Source organism: Leucopleurus acutus (assembly GCF_964270905.1).
Source record: "Leucopleurus acutus genome assembly, chromosome: 2".
Classification (NCBI taxonomy): Eukaryota; Metazoa; Chordata; class Mammalia; order Artiodactyla; family Delphinidae; genus Leucopleurus; species Leucopleurus acutus.
In genome coordinates, this window is record NC_139143.1 from 41,246,300 (window position 1) to 41,270,679 (window position 24,380).

General features: G+C 36.9%; 1 protein-coding gene across 8 annotated transcripts in view; it reads left to right on the top strand.

Annotated features, from left to right (window-relative positions):
* MDM4 (MDM4 regulator of p53) overlaps positions 1-23,428 on the top strand; it is a 41,799-nt gene extending 18,371 nt beyond the window's left edge. For 3 of the 8 annotated variants that reach the window (XM_082833756.1, XM_082833758.1, XM_082833757.1), the window contains exons 4-11: positions 1,779-1,912; positions 2,937-2,992; positions 6,594-6,661; positions 7,349-7,448; positions 10,378-10,538; positions 11,828-11,977; positions 13,681-13,761; positions 15,727-23,428. In XM_082833756.1, coding sequence (XP_082689882.1) covers positions 1,779-1,912; positions 2,937-2,992; positions 6,594-6,661; positions 7,349-7,448; positions 10,378-10,538; positions 11,828-11,977; positions 13,681-13,761; positions 15,727-16,299 — 1,323 coding nt within the window. In that variant the 3' untranslated portion in view covers positions 16,300-23,428. Of the gene's footprint in view, positions 1-1,778; positions 1,913-2,936; positions 2,993-6,593; positions 6,662-7,348; positions 7,913-10,377; positions 10,539-11,827; positions 11,978-13,680; positions 13,762-15,726 lie in introns of those variants that run through there. The other 5 variants (XM_082833759.1, XR_014326005.1, XR_014326006.1 and 2 more) reach the window with 5 other exon arrangements.
* The last annotated feature ends 952 nt before the right edge of the window (positions 23,429-24,380 follow it).

The window sequence follows — 24,380 nt, forward strand, 5'->3', positions numbered from 1 at the left end:
AAATAACTTATTTAGTTTCTAAAGTTTTCTTTTAACACAGAAACAAATTGAATTCTTTAAGTGGAAAAGACTCAGTATTACAATGTTAATCTCTTTGAACTGCTTGGATTTAGTAGGGTGAAGATCGAACCCTTCTTAAACAGAGGAAACAAAATTCTCAAGCTTCTTTTTGACTTTTCATAAAAGCTGTTAGCAATGCTATGCTCCTGAGTCATTCTACCTCTCAAGGAAACAAATCTGGAGTCATTTCAGATTTTCTTGAATACTCATATTTCTTTTATCATTTTAAATTAAGTTTGTCATTTTGGACTTTGTATGTAAAATTCTGGTAAGACTTTTTTCTAAACTGTTATTAAAGTGTGGATTTTTATATCAATAAAGTTGTTATAATGCATTATGCTGTCTCCTTCAGTAGCATGGCAGAGTTTGCCTGAGTTAAGACAGAGTTAATTACATATGTTTTATGGGGGAAATGTTGGACGGAGTCAGTTTACACAGTAAGCTCTTTATTATGAATCTTGACACTACTTGGTGCATAAAGAGGAATTTCCTAGTTTTTTATTTTTAAATATTGGTTATCAGTGTGTGCATTGAGGCAATATGGTATAATGAGAATAGTAGCATATAGAAATTCAGCGTAGTGTTTTTGAAGATCTTGTTTTGTATACTTGTAGTGGATTTATTTTTTTCTGGAAGTTGGACAGACATAAATATAAAACTTCCAGGACATCCCCGGTGGTCCAGTGGTTGAGACTCCACGCTTTCAATGCAGGGGGCACAGGTTCAATCCCGGTTTAGGAACTAAGATCCCACATGCCGCATGGCATGGCCAAAAACAAACAAACAAACAAACCTTCCTCCTTTTTCTTATAGTAGGTGTTCTTTCTCATCTTATTTTTCTCTAGATATTTGATTAGATATGAGAGCTCCGTTAATATTGGGACATGTTGCCTGGGATGGATGGGAGCCTAAGAGCATCATTGCTTCAATATAATGGAAACAGTATTAGGAAAATTTTTGTGCAAATATCTTATAATTCTTGGGAAGTCAGGGCCTAAAGATAAAGATAGCTACTTTGGTCCGTTTGTGATCTGTGATAAAATTATTACTATCATTAAGTGAACTTAACTATTAAGCAATTAAAAAAAAATCTATCACCTGGAGGAAAATCTATCACATTAGGAAAATTGGATAACTTAAAAATTTTGAATCAAGAACTTGTGTGTGTTCCCTCCCATTTTGTGAACTCTGTGAAAAAGGTCAGGTAGACTAAATTTTTATTTGATAAACACTTAAATTCTGTTTTATGCACTTATAGTGCTAATGGCTTATTACCATTGTACTTCATTTGCCAAAAAGACTTAAGTGAACATACATCAAAGCCTATAGTAGTTATGTGCCCCTGGACTTGGAAAATATTTTTATGATCCAGGCAAATTTAAAGTTTATTACTTCTAGTAATAGAACAGACCCCTTTACTTGGACTGGTGAGAACATTAAGGGGATACTAAGTAAATTCACCACTTTTTCTCATTATCAGATTGGTACATTTTTATTCTAAAAAGTAAGGGTCTGATAGTATCCAGAATGATAAGTAGATGAACTGAGTAATTGGGGGCAACTGTCCTTTTGTAGGACCCCTTACACAAGCACTGACAGTCATGTTCATTATATGTTACCTCTTTCTCTAGCAAACTAACTTACCTTATCTCCTCATTTAATTTGTGTTTTGGGCAGCAGCTGGACAGATCTCTTCATAGTATGTTGTTCCCATGTAGGTCATGCACTATCTAGGCCAGTATATAATGGTGAAGCAGCTTTATGATCAGCAGGAGCAGCATATGGTATATTGTGGTGGAGATCTTTTGGGAGAGCTACTAGGTCGTCAGAGCTTCTCTGTGAAAGATCCAAGGTAAAAAGAGTGAGGGTTTGTTTATCTTTTCGGGGTGCTTATACCTAACCACTTAATCTCCATAGGTTATTAATGGTTATTTAATCTTTTAGTCTACAAAATATTTGTTGGGCCTACATATATCAGGTGATTGTGAGGCACTGAGAACATAGTAGTGAGCAGCACAGTGTCTAATTTTATGGAGCTTAAAGAGTAGAGTGAGACAGTAGACACTCTTCCCCATCTTAATCGAATTATCACATCAATACATGGTAAAATTATATTATGACAAGTGTTACATAAAAGAGGTACATGAGGCTGTGTTGGAGGATGGGATTTAGGGTCTTAGGGGTGGAAGAAAGGTTCCTTGAGGAAGTGATATTTGAGTTGAGAGCTGAAGGATAATTAGTTAGAGGGAGCTGGTTGAAGGAGAGCTTCTGGCAGATTGAACATCATGTGTAAAGGCCTAGGTAGGAGGGAGATTGATGTGGCGAGATTAGAATTTTGTGAAACAGTTGTTATAGAGAGGAAGAGTGAGCTGATGAGAGAAATGTAGAATTGCTGGGCAGTTTGAGGTTAACGATGGGCTTCATAAGAATCATATTAGAGCTATTCTTACCTGTTGCATGGCATTCTCCAGCTGCACAGGGTGTATGGTTATTAACTTACACAGTCAAAAGCTAATTAGTAGTTGAGAAGTCATTGTTCTCATTCTCTCTATAGTTTTGTGATGACTGTTTCTTATAAGACTCCCACCTCCATTCCCCAATAAAATGTAAAACTTAGTTCTTAGAAGGAAGTAGTCTTGAAGGAAATCTCCCCACTTGGGTTACTGTTAGCTTATGAAATAAAACGTAAATTAGTTTTTTTAAATGGTTGCAGAGTAACACAAGGGCTTGGGTATTAACACGTTGATGCTTAAATAATTTAATAAAATCTATTCTGGGGAAAATATTCTGCCTCTTCATATGTTATAGAGAATGTTGGGAGATGCCATGTTAACGGAAAACCGTGGGATTAATTTTTAATTTTATCTCTTTGACAGCCCTCTCTATGATATGCTAAGAAAGAATCTTGTCACTTTATCTACTGCTACTACAGGTATGTCTCATTATATTTCTTCAATCTTTATCACAATTTTGAGTTCAGGGGGGCAGATCATGGGAGAACAAGGAGGATCAAGATGGAAATTGAATGCTGTCTTGGCATGACTGGGAGGATTACCTGTCACACAGAATGTTACTACTGTGTTATTTGACTTTTCATTGTGAAAATTTTCAAATATAGTGAAAATAGAGATTAGTATAATTAATGCCCACCTCTTAGATGTAGTAATTGTTAATGTTTTGCCATATTTGCTTCATCTACACAGGCTTTTAAAAAAAAATCTCTAACAGATAAGGACATTTTTCCTTCAAACACAACTACAATGCCATTATTACACCCAACAAAATTAACATAATAAACAAAATAAACAGTAACTCCATAATACTATCCAATAGGCAGTTCATGCATGGTTAACCCATTATTTCAGAAATGTCTTTTTACATTTGGCTTATTCAAATCAGGATCCAAACAAAGTCCACACTTTGCCTTTGGCTGATATGTCTGTTAAGTAATTTTAATCTATAAAACGTAACCCTCCTTTTGTTATGTCATTTGTTGAAGAAATAGATGATTTGTCTTGTAGAATTTCCCACATTCTAGTTTGCAGATTGTATCCTTGTGATGTTGTTTAACATGTTTCTCTGTCTCTTCTATTTTTGGTAAACAAATAGTGCTTGGATAGATTCAAGGTTAAATGTTTTGTTGAGAATGTTTCATAGGTGGTGCTTTATATATCTGTTGCATCACATCAGAGCCCTGTAAGGTCTACCTGTCCCTCTTTCAGTGATGTTAAGATTCTGTGGGCTTATGTGGTGTCACCCTGATCCATCTTATAAAGATCCCCCCGAGAACTTTTCACCTAAAGGTTTTAGCTTTCTGTTATTTGAATGCCAATTTGTCTAACCTTTTGCTTGATTTTATATCTTTTAAATACTGCCCTTTGAGTTTAGTTTATTAGTTATGTGCAGGAAACTGGCTGCTTTGGGGTCTGAAGTATGGTGTGTTAGAGATAAGTGAATAAACTGGATACAACTAAAATGTAACACTCTCACTCATTTCCAAATAGTGAAACTTTCTTCTTTCTCCATTCCTACATGAAGCCATTTTGTGAGTTTCAAATTAGATTTTAGGTAAGGTTGTCCTTTGAAGAAAGCCCAAGTTTGTAATCCCTTTAGATAGGTTATTTTTCAAACAAATAGTTTGAAAAAAATCCTTTCCTAATAAAGATTTACTCTTTAAAGTGAGAGCAAAGAGACTTTGCTCTCATATTGAAATGTGAGTTTGAACTTACAGTGAATTTTGAAGCCTCTTGGTTTCACTGAGCCATTTGCCCACTTCACTCAGCTGTAAATTTCTGTTTGAGAGGGAAGGCCTTGCAAATGATACAGCATTTTTTTGAAATTCAGTGACTTGTGAAATAGTATGGTTTTCCAGGGATAGTCACTACAGGCTTGAAATACACAGATAATTTTATATTTGCTTATCTGTTCTTTCACTAAAATTTGCTTTCTGATTGATGTGTTCTCTGAATATCTAGAGTGGGTATAATTTTCACTTTTTTTCTCTCTCATTTTCTTTCTTGCACTTCCTCAGCAGAATTTAACATGCCATATATTAAAGTGAACATTTCTGTAGCAAACATTTCAATTTATCCTCATAACAGCCCTGTGAGGAAGGTCTGGAGATGAAGAAACTGAGGGCTTTTTTTTTTTTTTTTTAATAGAATGAGTAACTTGTCCAAGATGAGATGCCACTGATAAGGGATAGAGCAGATATTTGTGACTGTCCAGTCCTTGCTCTTTCCTTTGTGCCACACATTGATGTCTCTTTAACCCTTGCTAGTAACAGAATTTGCCTCAATTAATTTTTTTAACACATTTAAAAAATCTGAACATTAAATCTTTGAAACATTTTCTTTGTTCTTTAATTTATCACTTTGAAATAATTTCACTTACAAAAATGTTATGAAGGTATTAAAAAGAGTTGCATATACTCTTTACCCAGATTCCCCAAATGGTAACATCTTACATAACTGTAGTGCAGTGATCAAAACCAGGAAATTGTCCCAAAGTAATTTTGAGTGGTTGTCTGTTCTGGACTTGAACTTGCATTAGTACTTGTGGTTGGCCATCTGCTGATCTTCATAAATTGGGTTGCATGTGTTTTATTTGAAAGACAAATGAGAAAAGCACCTTCCATATCAACTGTCTTATACCTTTGCAAATGAGATAAACCTTTTATTTTGACGATTGAAGAAATGAAGGTGGTTCTTTATAAATCATTTCTCCAAATTTCCACATGTATTTTAATAAAATGAAATATATATGACAAATTTTGTATCTATTTTAAAATTTCCTTGAACATTATAGTTTTCTCCGATAATTTCTTTTTGCTTCAAATAGTTTTAACCTAAGGTAGTATATAGAACTAGAAATGACAGTAATCAAATTACTTTATTAAAGAAATGCTTCACTGCATTGTATATTAATTGATCTTGAAAGATTGCTGTGGTCAGAAAATGCTGGCTCTTGAAAGAAACTCTCAGTATCTCCATTTTATCTATAAAAATGCTTCTAGAAATAATGCTCTTTATAATTACAGTTTTGAAAGTATTTGCTTTGTGCCAAACAGCTCAATTGTCAGACCAGTTGTAGGATCTGTATTCTTTCTCTGGCAGTCTTTATTGGATGAGGATGGCATTTTCCATAAGTGTCTTATTTCTGGACCTGATAGTAGCTGATGAACCCAATCCATGATAGACTTAACTTGGGTGCATATAGTTACAAATAGCCTCATATAATGAGTGATCCAGGTTATTAAATTTTCTGCATCTTTTTTTTCCTGTAGCTAAGTTTTCATCTTCTTTTGTGCTTGAAAAATTTTCAAGGCCTTGAAATACATTTTTCTCTATCTAAGAAATTCTCTCAGGTTATTCTTTCCTTTGCTTCTTTTTATTGGCCTTGAGAAAAACTTTATCTACTTCTTCCTTCTTAGGAAATGTTTATAGAAACTGGGAAAAATAAGACTGGTTGATTAAAAAAACGAATCTATATTCAGGGGATGGGAATTTAAACTGTGAAATCATCATTGACACTTAGAATGCATGAGGATGCTATTGTGTCATAAAGCAAGTGGGAAAAATCCCAGATTTTTAGATTTCATAATACTGTATAGCTTTAACACTTGAAAATAAAAATTAAATTAAAAAGCCAAATTTTTTTTCTTATTGTTAACAAGTTAGGCAAATTTGGAAACACACCTGTAGGAATAGATGATAAAATACTCTCCATTATTCCGTGCTTGGAATCACTTTCTGTATTGAATTTGAAAGCGTGCTATGGAAGAACATTTTTTAGTCATTTTTGATTTTTCTTCAGATTATATTTTGGTAATATATTTTGAAAATAGCCTCTCTTGATCTATGCCATTTTTATTAGTTTTCATTTTTCCTTTCCTTTTGGATGAAAGCCTTGGCCGGTCAGAATCATCTTTAGGGACCAAACCTGGCTCCAGGGTTGTTTGCTGAGGTCCTTTTGGTGTGGAAAGAATGGTTATTACCAGGGAAGGTTTTCCTTTTGTTTTACTTGCTATCCAGATGCTGCTCAGACTCTCGCTCTCGCACAGGATCACAGTATGGATATTCCAAGTCAAGACCAACTGAAGGTAAAATCACCACACGGTGACTTCTTTTGTTGTACAGAGTGGCCCCTTCTCTGTACCTATGATCTTGGACTCCCAAGACCTTTCCCTGAATGTGGTAAGAATTTAACAAGAAAGGTTCTTGGGAGTTCACAGACTAGGGACAGAGTGAACCTTCTCTGTTCTGCCCATAACAGAGTTCCAGTCTCTGAATATTTCCTTGGGATGTAGCACTTCTGATCTTCAGTTCTTCCAGTTGCATTTTCTTAGGGTTTGTATGTGCCTGTGTGTGTGATGGTGTAGGTATGTAGGTGTCTGAGGAAATTGCTTTATTAAATTTTAACAGGCTTGTTGCAATTAAGTTCAGGTCAGGCCATTTCTTAAAGCTTCCCCAAACCTGGGAAAACTTTATGATCATCTTGGTATACGTTCTTTTTTTCTGAATTAAGCCTAATTTTGTGTAGGCTAGAGGCTTTATATTGATAACCTGTTTTAAACAGTAGATTTTGGCCTTTTGTGCAGATTTTTTTCCCCACAGTGGGTTGAGGAGAGGTTGCCTTTATTTGATGACTGTTGTGAACTCCAGAGTTTTCCTTTCTTGTGCGTAACCCATTGTGTCGCACACTAACTGGTGAGCCAGAATGGAACTGCTACATCCCCTGGTCACAGTCATTTCTACTGCACTGAGAGACACCTTTCCCTTCTTTTCAGCAAAGTGTAGAGGAAAGTTCCAATTCCAGGAAAAGAACTGAAGAAGGCAATATTCCCGCACTGCCTACCTCACAGCGTAAATGCAGAAATTCTAGAGAAGGTAAGTTTTGGATTAAGGCTATGTAGACCTTTCTTTTTTTCTCTCTGTTTCTCTCTCTCTTTCTTATTTTTTGGTGGTGACTTTTATTTTTTATTAATGTTTCTTTATTTATTTATTGGGTCTTAGTTGCAGCACGCGGGATCTTTCATTGCGGCATGTGGGCTCTTTGTTGCAGTGCGCAGGCTTCTCTCTAGTTGTGGTGCACGAGCTTATTAGTTGTGGCACGCAGGCTCTAGTTGTGGTGCACGAGCTCCAGAGTGCGCAGGTTCAGTAGTTGTGGTGTGCAGGCTCCAGAGCGCGTGGGCTCTGTAGTTGTGGCACGAGGGCTCAGTAGTTGCGGTGCACGGGCTTAGTTGCCCTGTGGCATTTGGGATCTTAGTTCCCCCACCAGGGGTCGAACCGGCATTCCCTGCATTGCAAGGCAGATGCTTTTTTCTTTCTTTCTTTTTTTTTTTTTGCAATACGCGGGCCTCTCACTGTTGTGGCCTCTCCCGTTGTGGAGCACAGGCTCCGGATGCGCAGGCTCAGCGGCTATGGCTCACGGGCCCCGCCACTCCACGGCATGTGGGATCTTCCTGGACCGGGGCACAAACCTGTGTCCCCTGCATCGGCAGGCGGACTCTCAACCACTGCGCCACCAGGGAACCCCTGCAAGGCAGATTCTTAACCACTGGACCACCAGGGAAGTCCCAGTGGTGACTTAGAAATGGCATCTATCCATATTAAGCACTAGCAGTAATTAAGACCGTTATAGAGAACTCAAAAAATAATAATGCTGTCTCTTTGTATGTCGAGTAGTGGGGGCATATGTCATACTTATTTTTCATTCTTTTCCGAAAACCTTTTTTTTTTTTTACCCTAGTCACCACTGTTAACTTTGAAGAAGGTGGTAGTTCTTTTTTAGCAACATGTGATGACTGGATGGAGCAAGACCCTTCCTTTAGCTAGCCTGCTAACAGAAGATAGCCACACATTTATCAGTTTGCCACCTGGTAACTCAGCTGCCTTGGCCTTTTAAACCTTGGCATCCCTGTTATACATTTGATCTGGTTAGAATTTTTATTTTTATTTGTCTGCTTGAGGCAAAGGCTAATTTTCATAGATTTTTTTGAAGTTTGCAAAGATGGTAAAATATACTTAATATCTCACAGCCAAGAATGAGACGTAAGAAGCCTAGTACCTCCTTTGCCCCTGGATGGTAGTCATTAGATCTTTGCCATTCATATTAGATATAGTATGGTCAGGTTAAGTGAGTTGATCAACGTTTTGGAAGTTTTCCCCAAACCCTACTTTATAAAGCATTTTCTAAAAATTTTCCTGCAAAGATAATGTAAAATCATAAATTCCTCAAAGATATTTTATGGCACGATGGTTTCTAGTATAGGTACCTGACTCAAACTTGCAAAATTGGCAGGTTAGACCTCTAGTAACATCCCAGAAAATTATGCTGCTGAAATTATTTTAAATGATTAAATTAAAATTTAATCTGTTTATCATGCTGGATTGTCTTCTTCAAATTGCATTTGAATATAAACTGAATTTTGGACTATCTAGTTATGTTGGAGCTTATTCCAGTCTGCATGGTATTAAATGTGTAATTTTGTTTCTTTAAATACAGGTGCTGGCTTATTTTCTACTCAAAAGGCTGTTTAAAATATAAGAACAGCCAATTCAAGAGACTCTATGAAGTTTGTGATGTAAATTTTGAGAAGAAATAGCTTAGTATTTTCAGGGAGGTGTACATGTAGAAAGGACAGAATTTTTATATGTGGAAAGAATGGCCTCTTTTCATTCCTTTCCCAAGAAGTTATAGAGCTTGAATAGTTGGAGATAACTTTAATGTGGCACCCTCTCAGGAATTAGGTTTCTCATAATTTCAGCAATGAGTAAGTTAAAGATAGTTGAAGTTTCCGTGAGCACAAGTATGCCTTTTAATAGGCAAGAACAACATAATTTGTAAGTAGAGAGGGTAACCTTTTGTTTTGTCAGGGATCCATTTATTGCAGACATTTTTTCAACCGTATGTGTCTTAGCACATTTAAACACCTCGGTTGCCATTGGCATGCCTAGGGCATTGGGAAGAGGTAGAGGAGAGTAAGAAAGTAGGAAAAGAGTAAAGCACAACGAAAAAGATTGGACATGGGAAAGAAGGAAAAGAATTTCATGTGGTAGCAACAAACTTATGTTTGTAACTCCCTTGAATATCATCTAGATGTATAACACGAGATCTTTTATTGAGAACATGTGGGCCCTTAATATGTTTTGGATTTGCAATATTTCTAGATTTTAGATATCTTAACTCCAAAAGAGCCTATTGATCCAGAAAGGACATATGTATATATTTATTTGGACAGCCTAGAGTTCAGTGTTTCATAGTGGTTGTTACCTATTAAAACATATGAATTGTTGAGAAATGTCCGAAAATATGTGATACCAGTGAGACTGCCTTGGCAACCTTGTGATTGCCCATTATGGTCTGTGCCACCTTGTTTCTATCTCAAGGGTTGGGCCACTATGCCATCATCATTTGCAGTCCACTGAATCAAGCCATTGTCAAGTATCATGTACTGGAGCAAGTCATTCTTCAGTTATTACAGTGGTAGGGATGTTTAAATTGCCAATAAATGACCATTTAGATATCCTTTTATTGATAGAACAATGTCATTGTTTGGATGCTTTCAGAGTTTATATTCCTTGATGAATGATCTCTAGTGTCATTACTTGCTAATGAAGCCTAAAACTGGGGGGGGGGGGGAAGGAGATTTGGGCTCTGCCACTGAGACAGGTATTTGACTTCTGATTCTTTCTTACTGGGAAGAGCAATTTCTTTTTACCTCTCTTACACAAGAGATTGTAAGTATTATAAAGAGAGTCTTGATTCTTAAGTGTTGTGTACATAGTTACCATCCTTTTCATTTGACTTTTGTAGATGAAGACTTGGTAGCAAATTTAACCCAAGATGAGACGTCAAGACTGGACCTCGGGTTTGAGGAGTGGGATGTAGCTGGCTTGCCTTGGTGGTTTTTAGGAAACTTGAGAAATAACTATACACCTAGAAGTAATGGCTCAACTGATTTACAGACAAATCAGGTGAATTTCACATCTGAAGAGGAACTTTTTTTTTCTTTTGAAAGAGTGACATTCTTGGTTACTCTTGAACCATACATTACATCCTCTAAGAATTCCCATTCAGTGCTATGACTTTTAAGTACCATCTGTATGCACGTGTTGCCCAAATCTGTATCTTCAGTGCTGACCTCTCTCCTCAGTGCCCAGCTTCCATATCCAGCTGCCTACTCAACACTTAGATGATCTGACATTTAACATGTTCAAAACAGAACTCTTGATTTTCTTCTTAAACTAACACTCCTATTCAGCGTTTCCTTTTTCATAAGTCTGCCTTCCACCCAGTTATTCCAGCCAAGTATCAAGGGATATCACTGATTTCTTTCTTTCTCATATACCACATTCAGGCTATCAAGGCTTTTTCTAAAACATACCTGAAATCTAGCTATCCACTTTTTATTACTTTCACTGTTACAGCCTAATTCAGGCTATCACCATTCTGCTCTTTTATATTCTCCATTGTACTTCTCACTTTGTAAAACTATTATTTTATTTTGTTTATGTGTTTGTTGTCTGTTTGACCCTATTGAAATACAGGTCCAGAGCTTTTGTATTATTGACCACTCTATTCTGTTGCCTAGATAGAAGCAATAGGCAGCATCTGACACATAATAGGCAATTAGTGAGTATTTGTTCAGTAAGTGAATGGACGTATAATAATGGCAAAATAATAAGTTGTCTCTTATGAATATTGTAGAAAAAACATGTCATAAAATGTCCGTTGATGAATGTAGAAAGTTATATTTAAAGTTAAGAATTAAGAAAGAAGTGTTATATACCAACTTTACCTCAAAATAAAAAAAAAGTTCAGAAAGAAGACAGAAGGTTTGAATTATCATCAGTATTTCTCATATTTCTTTGGTAAACATCATTGACTATTACAGGAAAGAATATGTCACAATTAATAGAAGTTTTCTAGGTCCTCAGAACGGATTGTAGTGGATAGATTCTATTTAGTTGAGCAACTACGAGTTTTTAGCTTTTAAGCACTTTAGTGCTGTTTCTCTGGTGTTAATGCCTGATTTACTGTTAAAATAGAAAATTCCTTGCCAGGTGCTCTTATATCCACCCATTAGTTTATACGTAGTAGCTGCCAAGTAGATATTTGTTGAATGAATACATATCTGTGGAAGAAAGGCTAGGCGTTCTTTAGAGATGTGTGAGGACATTGAGTTTTGGCTTCATTTACTTGGGTTCAACATCTCTAATAAACCTCTGACTACAAAAACTCATGTTTGTTTTCTTTATATTAGGATATAGGTACTGCCATTGTTTCAGACACCACAGATGACCTGTGGTTTTTGAATGAGTCAGTATCAGAGCAGTTTGGTGTTGGAATAAAAGTTGAAGCTACTGATCCTGAACAAACAATTGAAGAAGTAGGGAAGGTGAGAGACAAAAAGGTATGCTGTGGAAAAATTTCACATTGATTGGATTTACATGCATATAGTATAATCTTTTCAAATCTGGTGACCTGACCCTGTGCTGCTTTGCAGAACAAATGACTCATGTAATCCCCCCCCCCTTTTTTTTTTGCCGTATGCGGGCCTCTCACTGTTGTGGCCTCTCCCGTTGCGGAGCACAGGCTCCAGACGCTCAGGCCCAGCGGCCATGGCTCACGGGCCCAGCCGCTCCGCGGCGTGTGGGATCTTCCCGGACTGGGGCACGAACCCGTGTCCCTTGCATCGGCAAGCAGACTCTCAACCACTGCGCCACCAGGGAAGCTCTAATCCTCCCCCTTTTTTTTTTAATACTTTTCCTATATCCAGTTTCAAGATTTACATTAAGTTAACCAAGCCTGTCTTAAAAATAGGATAGGCCTTCATGGGTAAAGCTCCTAGTTTGTTAGAAGCAATAAGGTACCCTTTTCCTGCTTGTCTAATCTCTCATTGTGGAGTTTTTTCTTCTGGAGACCTTACTTTGCTAGCAAGGCAAAGTTCTAAATGGCCACAAAATCCTGTAGGGCAAAAAAAAATCTTTATTTCTTAGACTTCTCAGTAGTTTCCATACCTGCTTTATACCTAAATGGAACTAAACAGATGAGCTCTTCCTACATATTTTAGAGTTTAAATAGGAGGAAGGAAGAGAGTTAGAATTCATAGTACACATGGTGTAAGCACACCAAGATGAAGAGTCATATAGGCACATGCTCAAGTCTCAAAAAGCATTGGGCAGCAGGTCCAGTGCTGACTTGGATGAGAGTCACAGTAAATATCCATTGAATAAATACTGCAAAAACCAGACCTAAATTGAGTCATTCTTTTAATTTAAAGGCTTTTCATAGTAATTTGGGTCCCTGAAGGGTATTCTGATATGTTTGTGGGAGGCAGGTAGATGCTTGGTCTTTGTTGAGCTAGTTATTTTTTGGTAGCATTAGGAGGGAGTACAAGTTATTAGAATGAAGACAGAGGTAACACTGGAAACTTCTATAGAGAGAGATGGGACTTAAAATACTTGAACTTTTGTGAGAAGGTTGCTATACAGTGGTTCATAATTGTATCATAATTGGTTTCATTCCATTCATTGGATCACAAAACTGGGATTTTAATTTTTAGAATTTTAAATTTCAAAATTTAAAAGACACTTCCCACATTTCTTGACTTTTTTTCCTGGTCCATGGGCATGTTTTTATAGGACAGTCAAGAGTATCACATAACTAGTTTTACTTTTGAATATGAAAAGTAAAATGTACTTTGTTTTCATTCTTCACATCTAATTTTCTCATTCTATATGGTGCTTTTTACTTCCATTTTCTCATGTAATCCTGTTTTATTCTTGTGAATGCCTACATAGATTCTCAAGATAAAAAAATTCCCCATTTAATAATTTATACTCTGATATTGTTTATTTAAATGCATAAATTTGGGAACCCTCTCTCTTCTGAATGCCAAAGATATTTGGTAACCCCTCTGGGTGCTTTATTCTACTGAAATGTCAACTAGGTATGTACGGAATCATGTCTCATATATAAGCAGTCTCCTTTTTAAGTGCTAGTGTTGGGAGAAGAATGTGAGTTTTAAACTGAAGCTCTTCTGTCTTTTTTGCTCTCAGGTAATGACATCTAAAATAGGTAAACCTTGCTAATAAGATGTCTTTGCTTTCTCAGGTGATTGAAGTGGGAAAAAATGATGACCTTGAGGACTCTAAGTCCATAAGTGATGATACTGATATAGAAGTTACCTCTGAGGTATGAGTTTCTAGTAAAAGCTGTTTTACACCACCCACGTCTTCAGATGTTAATGTTCCAGCAGTTCACTTGTGTTGAAGAATGCCATATCCCCCATTTCTATCTACCTTTCCTAGGTAGAGGTATTGGTTTCTTTACATCTTGTTAGATTTTTATTGGAATTTGAGAAGAGAAGGGGATGAGTTGATCTAATCCTCTCCCTGCCTTGAAAAGGGATGACTTAAATGCCTCTCTGTGTGCCTTTCTCCCTGCTTTCAGAACTCTTTGGATGTTATGCAGTGGATACACAGTTATTCAAAATAGTCCTGTACTGCTTTTCCCACTAAACACCTCTCTGTAATCCCAAAGATACGCCTATAAGCTATCTAAAATTCTTGGTCAAGTATAATACTTTCAGTGCTTTCTTAAACAGAAACAAATGGAAAATGGCTTAACTTCTACACAGGTTTATATTAATGGGGGCTGATAAATGAATATTGAGTATTAAGCTGTTAGATAACAGGTGTGGATTTGTCACCAATTGGCAACTCAGGTTTAGATTCAAATGTATACCTTGCTTTTCTCTTTTCATGCTAGTTCCCCATCTCCCTTTTAGTACTTCCTCAGCTAACTCACTGTGGGAAGAAGGGTGGTGGGGGAAGGATAAGGAGGGGATTTTACATTTTGCTGTGTAAGGATATAAAAATTTTAGGTTGTCTCTAGTGTTGATCCTTCCCCCTAGCTCACACCCCACCACTGCTAACCATTATGGTAATTCATTGCAAATTGTTTGTGCATAGCTAAGTAATAAGGTGAGATATATTGGTCCATTAAGTGTTCTTGACCATAATACAAGTAGCAGAGATAAGTGTTTCCATCTTCATCAGACTTCTGAGGCTACTTGGGCCCAGAAAACCTATTAAGCAAATAGACTATATTTCATCAATTCAGAGATGCCATGGAATTTAATAAGCCCTATTATTTTATGTACTACTAAAAAAGAAAAGTGATGCCAATTAGACTGCGACAAACCATCAATTATGAATTCCAGATCTTTGAAGTTCCTTTGGGTATTTGTATAGCATTTCAGATGAAATCTGAGGATCTTAAACTGGCAAGAATGTTCCGAGGCTCTCTGGAGAACATCCCAGTTTAACAAATGGTTGTGTCCCTGCCTCTCAGTATAGGCAGTTGAGTTACGACTTCTAAACTTGAAGTGCTTGGCCTTCGTTCTGAAAGTAATCAAGTCAGCATGTGTCAAGTCATTGATCCTGTCAAAGCCAGGCAATTATCCACATTAAATACTCTTGACTTGTTCCAGGTAGCTACCTTTGAATTAAGAAAGGCATTTGAAATTCATTGAGCTCTGGTATCTCCTAATTTGAACATGGAGAAGTAGGAAAAAAATTACTTGGCATTCAAGGACAAGAATATTCATTTTTCAGAGAATGTGATTTAGGCATACAATTAGCTACCTATGATCCTGAGAGCAGTGAGAGAGCATGAGTAAATGTAGTAGTTTTCAAATTTCATTTTAATTTCCTTTTTGACAAATTTTATAACATTTCTTAATTAGTAGGAAAGAAAGAGTATTATCTTTTCTTCATTCTTTAGCCTCTTGCTCAATAAAAGAGTAAGTTATACAAAGAAAAATGACCTAAAAAGAAGGCAGTGGGGAAAAGCAAACAATGTAAATTCTACCCAGACTAAATAGAAAGCTAAAATGATTTAACTTTTTTTAAAAGATTAGCTACATCAAATTTTGGCTTGAAATGGCAATTATGTCACTGTCATTGTAAAACTTCTCAAGACTTATTTACACGTAGCCATAGACTTTGTTCAAGTTCTAAGCTAGACCACTGGTGTGGAATGTCTGGATTCTTACTAGCTTAGTGTGAGATGATGAGAATTTGGCCTACTTTCCCTTTTCCTCAGCATCATGTTCTCCACTGAGTGAGTATTAATTGGCTGCACTTGTCTTTGTAGGATGAGTGGCAGTGTACTGAGTGCAAGAAATTTAACTCTCCAAGCAAGAGGTACTGTTTTCGTTGCTGGGCCTTGAGGAAGGATTGGTATTCAGATTGTTCTAAGTTAACCCATTCTCTCTCCACGTCTGATATCACTGCCATACCTGAAAAGCAAGAAAGTGAAGGAATTGATGTTCCTGACTGCAGAAGAACCATATCAGCTCCAGTTGTTAGACCTAAAGATATATATGTAAAGGAAGAAAACTCCAAACTTTTTGGTCCCTGCAACTCAGTGGAATTCTTGGATTTGGCTCACAGTTCTGAAAGCCAAGAGACCATATCAAGCATGGGAGAAAAATCAGATAACCTTTATGAACAGAGAACAGGTACAGAAAACATGGAGGATTGCCAGAATCTCTTGAAGCCATGTAGTCTATGTGAGAAAAGACCACGAGACGGGAACATAATTCATGGAAGGACAGGCCATCTTGTCACTTGTTTTCATTGTGCCAGAAGATTAAAGAAGGCTGGGGCTTCATGTCCTATTTGCAAGAAGGAGATTCAGTTGGTTATTAAGGTTTTTATAGCATAGCTGAATCAATGAGTTGCAGACAAATATTAACAGGGCCTGGTCATATATCAAAATGTCAGTATTGAGCATCTCAGTGTGACCCATTTCATACTTTCATTTATTCATGGAAACATTTGTGCTGTAGGACATATTTTTGCTTCTAAACTTATATGGAATTTGATAATAAGTTCTTTCGAACTAGATTATCAATTTGGAGACACCAGTAACATTAAAAGAGAAGTTAATCACTTCATTCTGTCTTCAAAGATGAGGATCTGTCACTTCCCTGGTGGTCCAGTGGTTAAGACTCTGAGCTCCCAGTGCAGGGGGCCTGGTTTGATCCCTGGTGGGAGAACTAGATCCTGCATGCCACAGCGAAGATTCCCACCTGGTGCAGCCAAATAAATAAGTAAATATTTAAAAAAAGGAAAAAAAAGAAAGTTATTTAAAAAAAAAAAAGAAGATGAAGATCTGGGAGGGAGCAACTACCAGTACAAATAGAAATACATTCATTCTTTCATTTAGCAAATTACTTGAAGATTAATCATTTCTTTAGTTAATTTTATTCCTTACTCTTCTTTTCTGTTAGGGAATGTTCTTAGGCCTCAAAATCCAAGATGGCTATTAGAAAAATATTAAAGCTAACAATGAAAAAAACTAAGTAATTTATGTATAAAGTAGATCACTTTATGTTGCATTGTTCAGAGGAACCAATATTTTTGTAAAGTGCCTAGAACAGTGGTAGCAAACATTTTTGCTAATGTACCTCAAAAAGAATTTTGAAAAAGTATATATGATATTTTGCGTACTTTAATAATTGAGGTATAATTAGCAAACAAAGTGTTCCCTTCTAATAGGATGTTTCTGTCACCTCAGAATGTTCTCTTGTGCCACTTTCCAGGCAGTTCCTCCACCATTTCATGGCTCTCACCTTCGATTAGTTTTCCTTTTGCACATGTTTAATTCGACTTCTAAATTTTTAAAATTTAAGTACTTACAGAGGATGTATCATCCAGTATATTGTAGATGTCCTTTCAAGATATTTTTGCCCAAACCTTGGATCTTTAGATTTAGCTGATTGAATTTATAGAAAAAGTCGGGTCATATAAACTGGCAAAGCCTATTCTCATTATAAAACTAATCAGCCAAATCAGATTTCATTTTCAGTCAAAGTGTTTGACTTTATTTAATTCAGTTAAATGTATTATATACATCTATGGCACAACCTCTTCTCAATGACAGTTCTAAAAAAGATAAGGCACACAGTTTTTAACCAAAGCTCTCTTTGCTTTACTCTTTCCTCCTGTCTCTTGGGAGTCTGCTAGAGGTTTTTTGTCTTTGTTTGATGCCTCTGAGGTTTTTTACATTCTGAGGCAATGCCCCATAGTAAGATTTTAGATGGGTGAGAGGCAGCCTTTCTTCTGAAAACAGTATAGCAGTTGTGAAAAGGAAAGTAATTAAAGAGAAATGATAGCTCTGAAGAGGCCTTATCTGATCACGTAAATCTTACGATAATACATATGGAAATTGAAGATCTTTAAGTTGTTTTCTTTACAGATATTCTTGTCTGCGTTCCCTGTGGAAAAAATCTTGGTGTATGCCTGGGTACCAGTATGAATGTAGTCATTTTGAAAACCAAGGCCCTAGAATTATCAATTTTAAGGCTCATAAGAATCACCTGTGTTGCTTGTTAAACGCCCATCTCAACCCCTGGCCCGAAACACACACACGTGCATACACTCACAGGAGTGCGTGCACACGCAGACTCTTTGATCCCTGAGGTCTGGGCCAGGGATTTCCATTTGAACAAGTGTTTCTGGAAGCTGACGCAAGTTCACAAACCACACTTTTGGAAGCCCTGCCGTGCCTTAGAAGGAAGGGTGTTTTAAGGTGCAGGAAGTAGAACAAGATCCCTTTGTTTAGCATTACATTTAATTTCTAGAGAAGTTTTGTTAAACTCATAGAACTTTAAAATTAGGATGCACTCATCTACTCAACCCCTTTTATTTTGCACATGAGGCTGAAAGGATAAATGACTTCTGAAAGTCACAGCTAGTGATAGAGCTATTACTAGAATCTAAGTCTCTTGTAGTAAACCTTTAAACCATACTTGCTTCCTTCTCATTATTTGTTAAATGGTGGTGCTTATTGAATTTGGAACAACTAATAACCTTAAAATATTGTTGGAGAATATGAGTTGCAGCCAAAATAGGACTTCAGAGAGAACAGAGACTTTTAACCCTTTCTCCCCAAAGAGAAAAGGCACAGTAAATATCAAGCTCTCTTATATAATCAGATAAGTTACTCCTCCCATTGGGAAGACAAGTAAAGATGGCAGAGGAACCTGAACTCTTTTCTCCAGTATTTTTCCTTCTTGGGGAATGAAACTCAGGTCTCTGGCTCCCTCCGGGCATTAGGGACAAGGGTTTTTTCCCCCCAATAAGTAGAACCAGTTCTTCAAGTTCAGTGTTTTGTTAGACTGTTCAGTGTTTTGTTAGACTATGGTAAATGCTCTGAATATTTAGAAAGTTAAATAATTTTCTACCCTAATTGCCCCCCACCATTACTCTCTTTATAATAGTTTGATAGCCCTCGATTTTGTTTTATTTTTGCCAGTTAATTGCTTTTGCAAGTGATAACTCAAAGAAGGAGCAGGGAGAGCTGGAATCTGCACTTGTACCCTCTGATTCCTTATAAAGTTGCAGTTTTTTAGAAAACTTAAATAAGAAAAAATTTAGAATTTTTATTTGTGTGTAGATGTTTGATGCTAATTTGGTGCATCCTTGCCTAGCACAGAATCCTCTTACGTTACTCTACTTACTTTCTTTTCCCCTTGGGTCACCTGGGTTTTTACTGTCCCCATTAGCAGTAAGTACTTTACTTAGAAGATCTTAAGCTGCGCATTTGAGCTGAAAGTATTACAATAAATGTACACTTGGGTTTACTGTACTTCTATCAAGAGCCTTTTGAATGACTGAAATATTAAAGAGAAAGAAGTGTATCTGTAGAAAGAGGTAGGTAGTGTTTCTTGGTAGCTTATCTGAAATCTAAGATGCTGCATCTGCAGATTGTTTTCCGTCATCCAGGATCTTTATTAAATGTCATCTGGGAGCATAGCACAGCGAGTAGAACTCCTTGTTTCTTGGGGTAGGATGGGTCAGGGATCCTAAAAAGGGCCAAATAGAACTATCAGAGCAATTCTTTACCCGCAAGAATTGTTAAGCCATCTTCTTGGTCTGATTTTGATTTTGTTCTTTTTTTCAATGTCACTGCGGTACAGATAAGCAAGACATGGTTTGTATTTGAAGACGTCATAGTTTACTGCTATGTGATGATGAAACTCTTGACTTCCAAGCACTGTCATTTATTTTGTAGTTAGGGTGACTATGTACTCTGGTTTTCTGGAGACAGTGCCAGTTTACCCCTATTTTTCAGCATCCTATCCAGTTCATCTCTGTTGCTCCCCTTTCACTCTCAAATGTCTTCTTTTGGACATTAAATTATTATGGTCTTCCTAGTTATAGGTAAGCCATGCTTGGATTGAAATCTTAATTGTGAGGAAAGGATCTGTTAAAGTAGGTGTCAGTGGAGTTTATAGTTTCCGCTGCATCACGCCATAGACTTGTAATTAATGAAATCATCCCACATTAGCATCAAATTTCTTATTTTAGTTATATAAATTAATATTTATGACCATGTTATCCCAGACAAAATGTTCAGACCGGAAATGACAAATCCTTAGAAAAGCGGTGAATTTCTAGATTATAGCTAAAAATGTCTTCCGTCTCTTATTGTTAGCTCATTTTACTTGCACCATAATTATAATATTTGGTATGCTTCTGTATTTAATACTTAAATCAGACTTTATAAAAATCGTAGATCAAGGCTTTAAACTTACAAGCATTTCTTCACAGTCCATCTATGGAATATCATAGGTTCCCAATCCTAGGCTTGAACAGTGGTCAGTGTCCAGCCAGGCCAGCTTCCAAACTGCCATGAAGTTGTTTAATATAAGATTGAATCACTGCCAAGCATTTGAAATATTCAGTTGTGTTTTAATAATAATTTATGTATATTTAGATGTATGTAATGCTTTGTGGGACGTTATTTTGTTTGTAAGAATTTATTTTTAGAGGTCAGGATCATTTGTAAACTTTTTTAATGTCAGTTCGATGCAATGTTGGCTCCTTTGACAGTTGCTGAGAAATTAGTAAATGTTAAGATCTTGTGTTCTACAAAGCTATTGTAGTGTTACCTCTTGGTTTTCTTTAGAAAGGAGGAAACCTGTTAACCAGCTATTTGATTTTTTTCCTACAGAGAGTTATATGAACTTCTGAAAGTATATGATTTTAGATACTGTGAATCTGTTGTTTTCCATTTAGCCAGATAGCTGCTTAAATTATTCAGGCCCATGTCCTAAAGAATTCATTTTGACAGATCTCCCATTCATGGGTGTACATGTGTGCACACACACTATCAAGACTGTTAAAGCTTTTGCTAAAAATGTCTGTGGACTGGCTGTGTTTACAATCTGTACTTCAAAGATAAAGGAACCTGCAGGCCCTCCCCTGTGCCAAAAGTAACATGTACAGTGTTTACAAATGTCTGAAATTTTGCACTGCCATACGCTATGCTGAGATTACTTTGCTGGAATTTCCCAGATTTGTGATTAGCTGAGGAGGAATACAGAGGACCCTAAAGCTAAACTGGAAATGAGGATTATCTGAGGTAGTGGTTCAAGTAGCTCCCCAGACCTAATCTGAAGACAGTTTTCCAGATGGCCTTGAGATATCCTTTTCGTTGACAGAGCTTTCCTTGTTTGCCATTGCTTTCTTTAAGAGCCACAGATCTCTTCTCTCCTATGGGAGAATGTCCTATTAGCATTTTGAGATCTTTTAATGCAATGAACGTGCAATCCCAAATAATTCTACTGTTGGTGAATGTGGCATTGTTAAAGAGCATATTATAATAAACCTACACTTGGGTTTACTGTACTTCTTTCAAGAGCCTTTTGAATGACTGAAATGTTAGAGAAAGAAGTGTATCTGCAGAAAGAGGTAGTTAGTATATCTTGGTAGCTTATCTGAAATCCAAGATGCTGTTTCTTCAGATTGTTTTCCTTCATTCAGGATCTTTATTAAATGTCTTCTGGGAACATGGCACAGCAAATAGAACTCCTCATTTCTTGGGGCAGGATGGGTCAAGGATCCTAAAAAGGGCCAAATAGTGCTGTCAGAGCAACTCCTTTCTCGAATAGTTGCTGTAATAGTTGCTGTAATTTGGCAAATTGACATTATTATAATAGTTTATTAGAGCATCTAATTTCTTATCCTAAGGCTTTTTTTTTTTTTTTTAAACAGTAAGTACTTTGATGTCAGACATTTCCCCTTCCTTCCTTCCATCCTGTTGCTCTTTTTTCTTGGAGTTCAAAGTTATTATCTACTTCTGAATATTGCTTTTATACCAAAGGCCTTCTGTATTACCCCTTGGGTGGTTGTAACTACAGTATCTTTAGATAAGGTTCCTCTTTTCCAGCCAGTCCTGGGGATTGTTTCTCTTGCAGAGTTAGGTGGTAGATTCTAGCCATAAGAAGGAAAGATATGACATCAGAACTACCATCTAGTACAAAACAATGGTAGTTGAGGATTTGTGTGTATGATGGGGCAACAGGGGATTTAGTTCCCCTATTGTCTCAGCATTTAGAAATTGAGGTCAGCCTGTCCTCTTCCTACAGGAAGATTATTATTAATTTTTAACTCTATTTTATTTTGGAGTATAAGTGATTAACAATGTGTTTCAGGTGTACAGCAAAGTGATTCAGTTATACATGTATCTGTTCTTTTTCAAAGTCTTTTCCCATTTAGGTTGTTATATAATATTGAGCAGAGTTCCCTGTGCTATACAATAGGTCTTTGTTGGTTATCCGTTTTATTTATTTATTTTTAAACTTTTTATTTTATATTGGAGTATAGCCAATTAACAAAGTTGTAATAGTTTCAGGTGCACAGCAAAGTGACTCAGTCATACATATACATGTACCCATTCTCCCTCAAAGTCCCCTCCCATCCAGGCTGCCACATAACACTGAGCAGAGTTCCCTGTGCTATACAGTAGGTCCATGTTGGTTATCCATTTTAAATATAGCAATGTATACATTTTGTTCCCTACAGTTTGCCTCATTTTTTCCACTTCCTTTTTCATAAAGAATCAAAATGTCTCCTTTGGTTTTTTCTTTCCCCCTTTAGAAAGTTATAGAACATGTTTTAAAGGAGGAATGAAATGTTTCTGGCTTCCTCAGCACTTGGCAAAGCAGCCTCTTGAATAGAACTCTCTCCTAGTCTATAGCTAGGAGCTGTTAAGTGCCTCTTGGACAGAGATAAGGAGTAAGATTATTCCACCATGGTGAGTCCCAGTCTTGACCTTCTTAAGCCTCAATTTTTCTCATCTGTAAAATGAGTCCACATACTACTCTTTCTACCTCATAGTTTGTTGTGGGGATTAAGTGTGGGAGCGCAATAGAACCTCTAATTGCCTTGAATAAGATATTAGAAGTTGTTACGCTTTGGGTAGACCAAGCTCTGGGGTATATATTCAGAATACCTCATGTCCTGGAAGCTGAGCACGAACTCCCCTTTGTGCCTGCCTAGCAGAGCCTATATTGCTTCCTTTTACCCATGCCTCTAGCTCAGATATCCTTTGCTTGACATGAGCCCTTGTCTAGAAGAGTTCTGCCTCTAGGTTCTGAGAGCAGTGTGTGTGTAGATTTGGCTAGTAGCTACAACTGCCTTGCTATGGTCTTGGTATAAAAAATTCTGTCTTACGTGCACTTGAGTAGATGGCATAAAATGCAGTCGGTATACAGAAAGCATGCAATTTTCCAAATAACATATCTGATTAGGTAGTCATAATTAATAGGAGTAGCAAATGTGGTTTCATAAAATGGGAAGAAAAAGGCAATTTAAAATAACTGAATAGTGACCAGCCCACCAAATGAGAAAAGGAGATATTTTCATGAGTTCTTGCCTAATCTTTATAAGCACCACTAAGTTAATAGCTCTGTATCTTTTCGGTGTTTGCACTATGTAATGCTTTTAATATCTGTTGATTCTGTTGTGCTTTTTTTGTGTATTAAATATTTTTCATTTTGCCATTTCATGGTGTCATTATTGGGGAAGTATGTAATTGGCTTTGTATATAGCAAAATCTTGTCTTCTGTCTTTATATAGTCTTTGGTCTGACAGGAATGAAGAGAATAAATAGAAGTTATTGTACTCAAAAACAACAACAACTTTTAATCCCCCCCCCACCTCCAATCAACATACACACAGTTAACTATTAGAGTAATTGCTGTATTTCATTTTTAGGCTCCCAATCTTGAAGGAAACCTCAAAATTTTGCAGAGTATTTTTAGCATTGAGCTAAGGCAGTGAGTTGTGGAGTTACCCCCACTAGAGGCCTTGAGAATTAGAGCAGATACAGTAGCAACTGCATGTCTAGAATGATTTAAGGCAAGCCCTCTTCTTGGCCCAAGACTGCCAAACTCTTCTGAACCCATGAATATATCAACTTGTCCAACACCCTCTTTGCTACTGAAGAGATTTCAAATGATGACAATGGATTTGCCTCTATTGAGTTTATGAAGAGGTGCCAAGTGCAGGGTTCTATTTTGTTGTGTTTTTGAATTGGGGCTAGTATGAAAGGTACTGAGGGCTTGTCACAAAGTACACACATGCTTTTCAAAAGATCATTCCCTGGTAGCTGAGGCCATTAAGGTGGGTAAAGCATCTGGTCAGTTGTCCTGAGCTTACGGCTGTCACATTGTAGGCACAGATTGGTGCTCACTGCACAACTTTTGGGAGCACCTTTCATACGCTGCCATACAAATGATATCCCCCTAGAGTTAGGTAGTATACACCTGTATGAGGAGGCCTGGGGGTGGGGTGGGAGAGAGAGTGGAAATAGTAGGGATGGCATTTAAAAAATGAAAACAAAGCAAGAGGAGCATTAGAGACAAGGATGAGGCCAGCTTCTGTGTCCACACAACCATTCCCATGTTTTGTGAATTCTTAAAGTTATTTTTTTTTTTTAATTTATATTTTGGC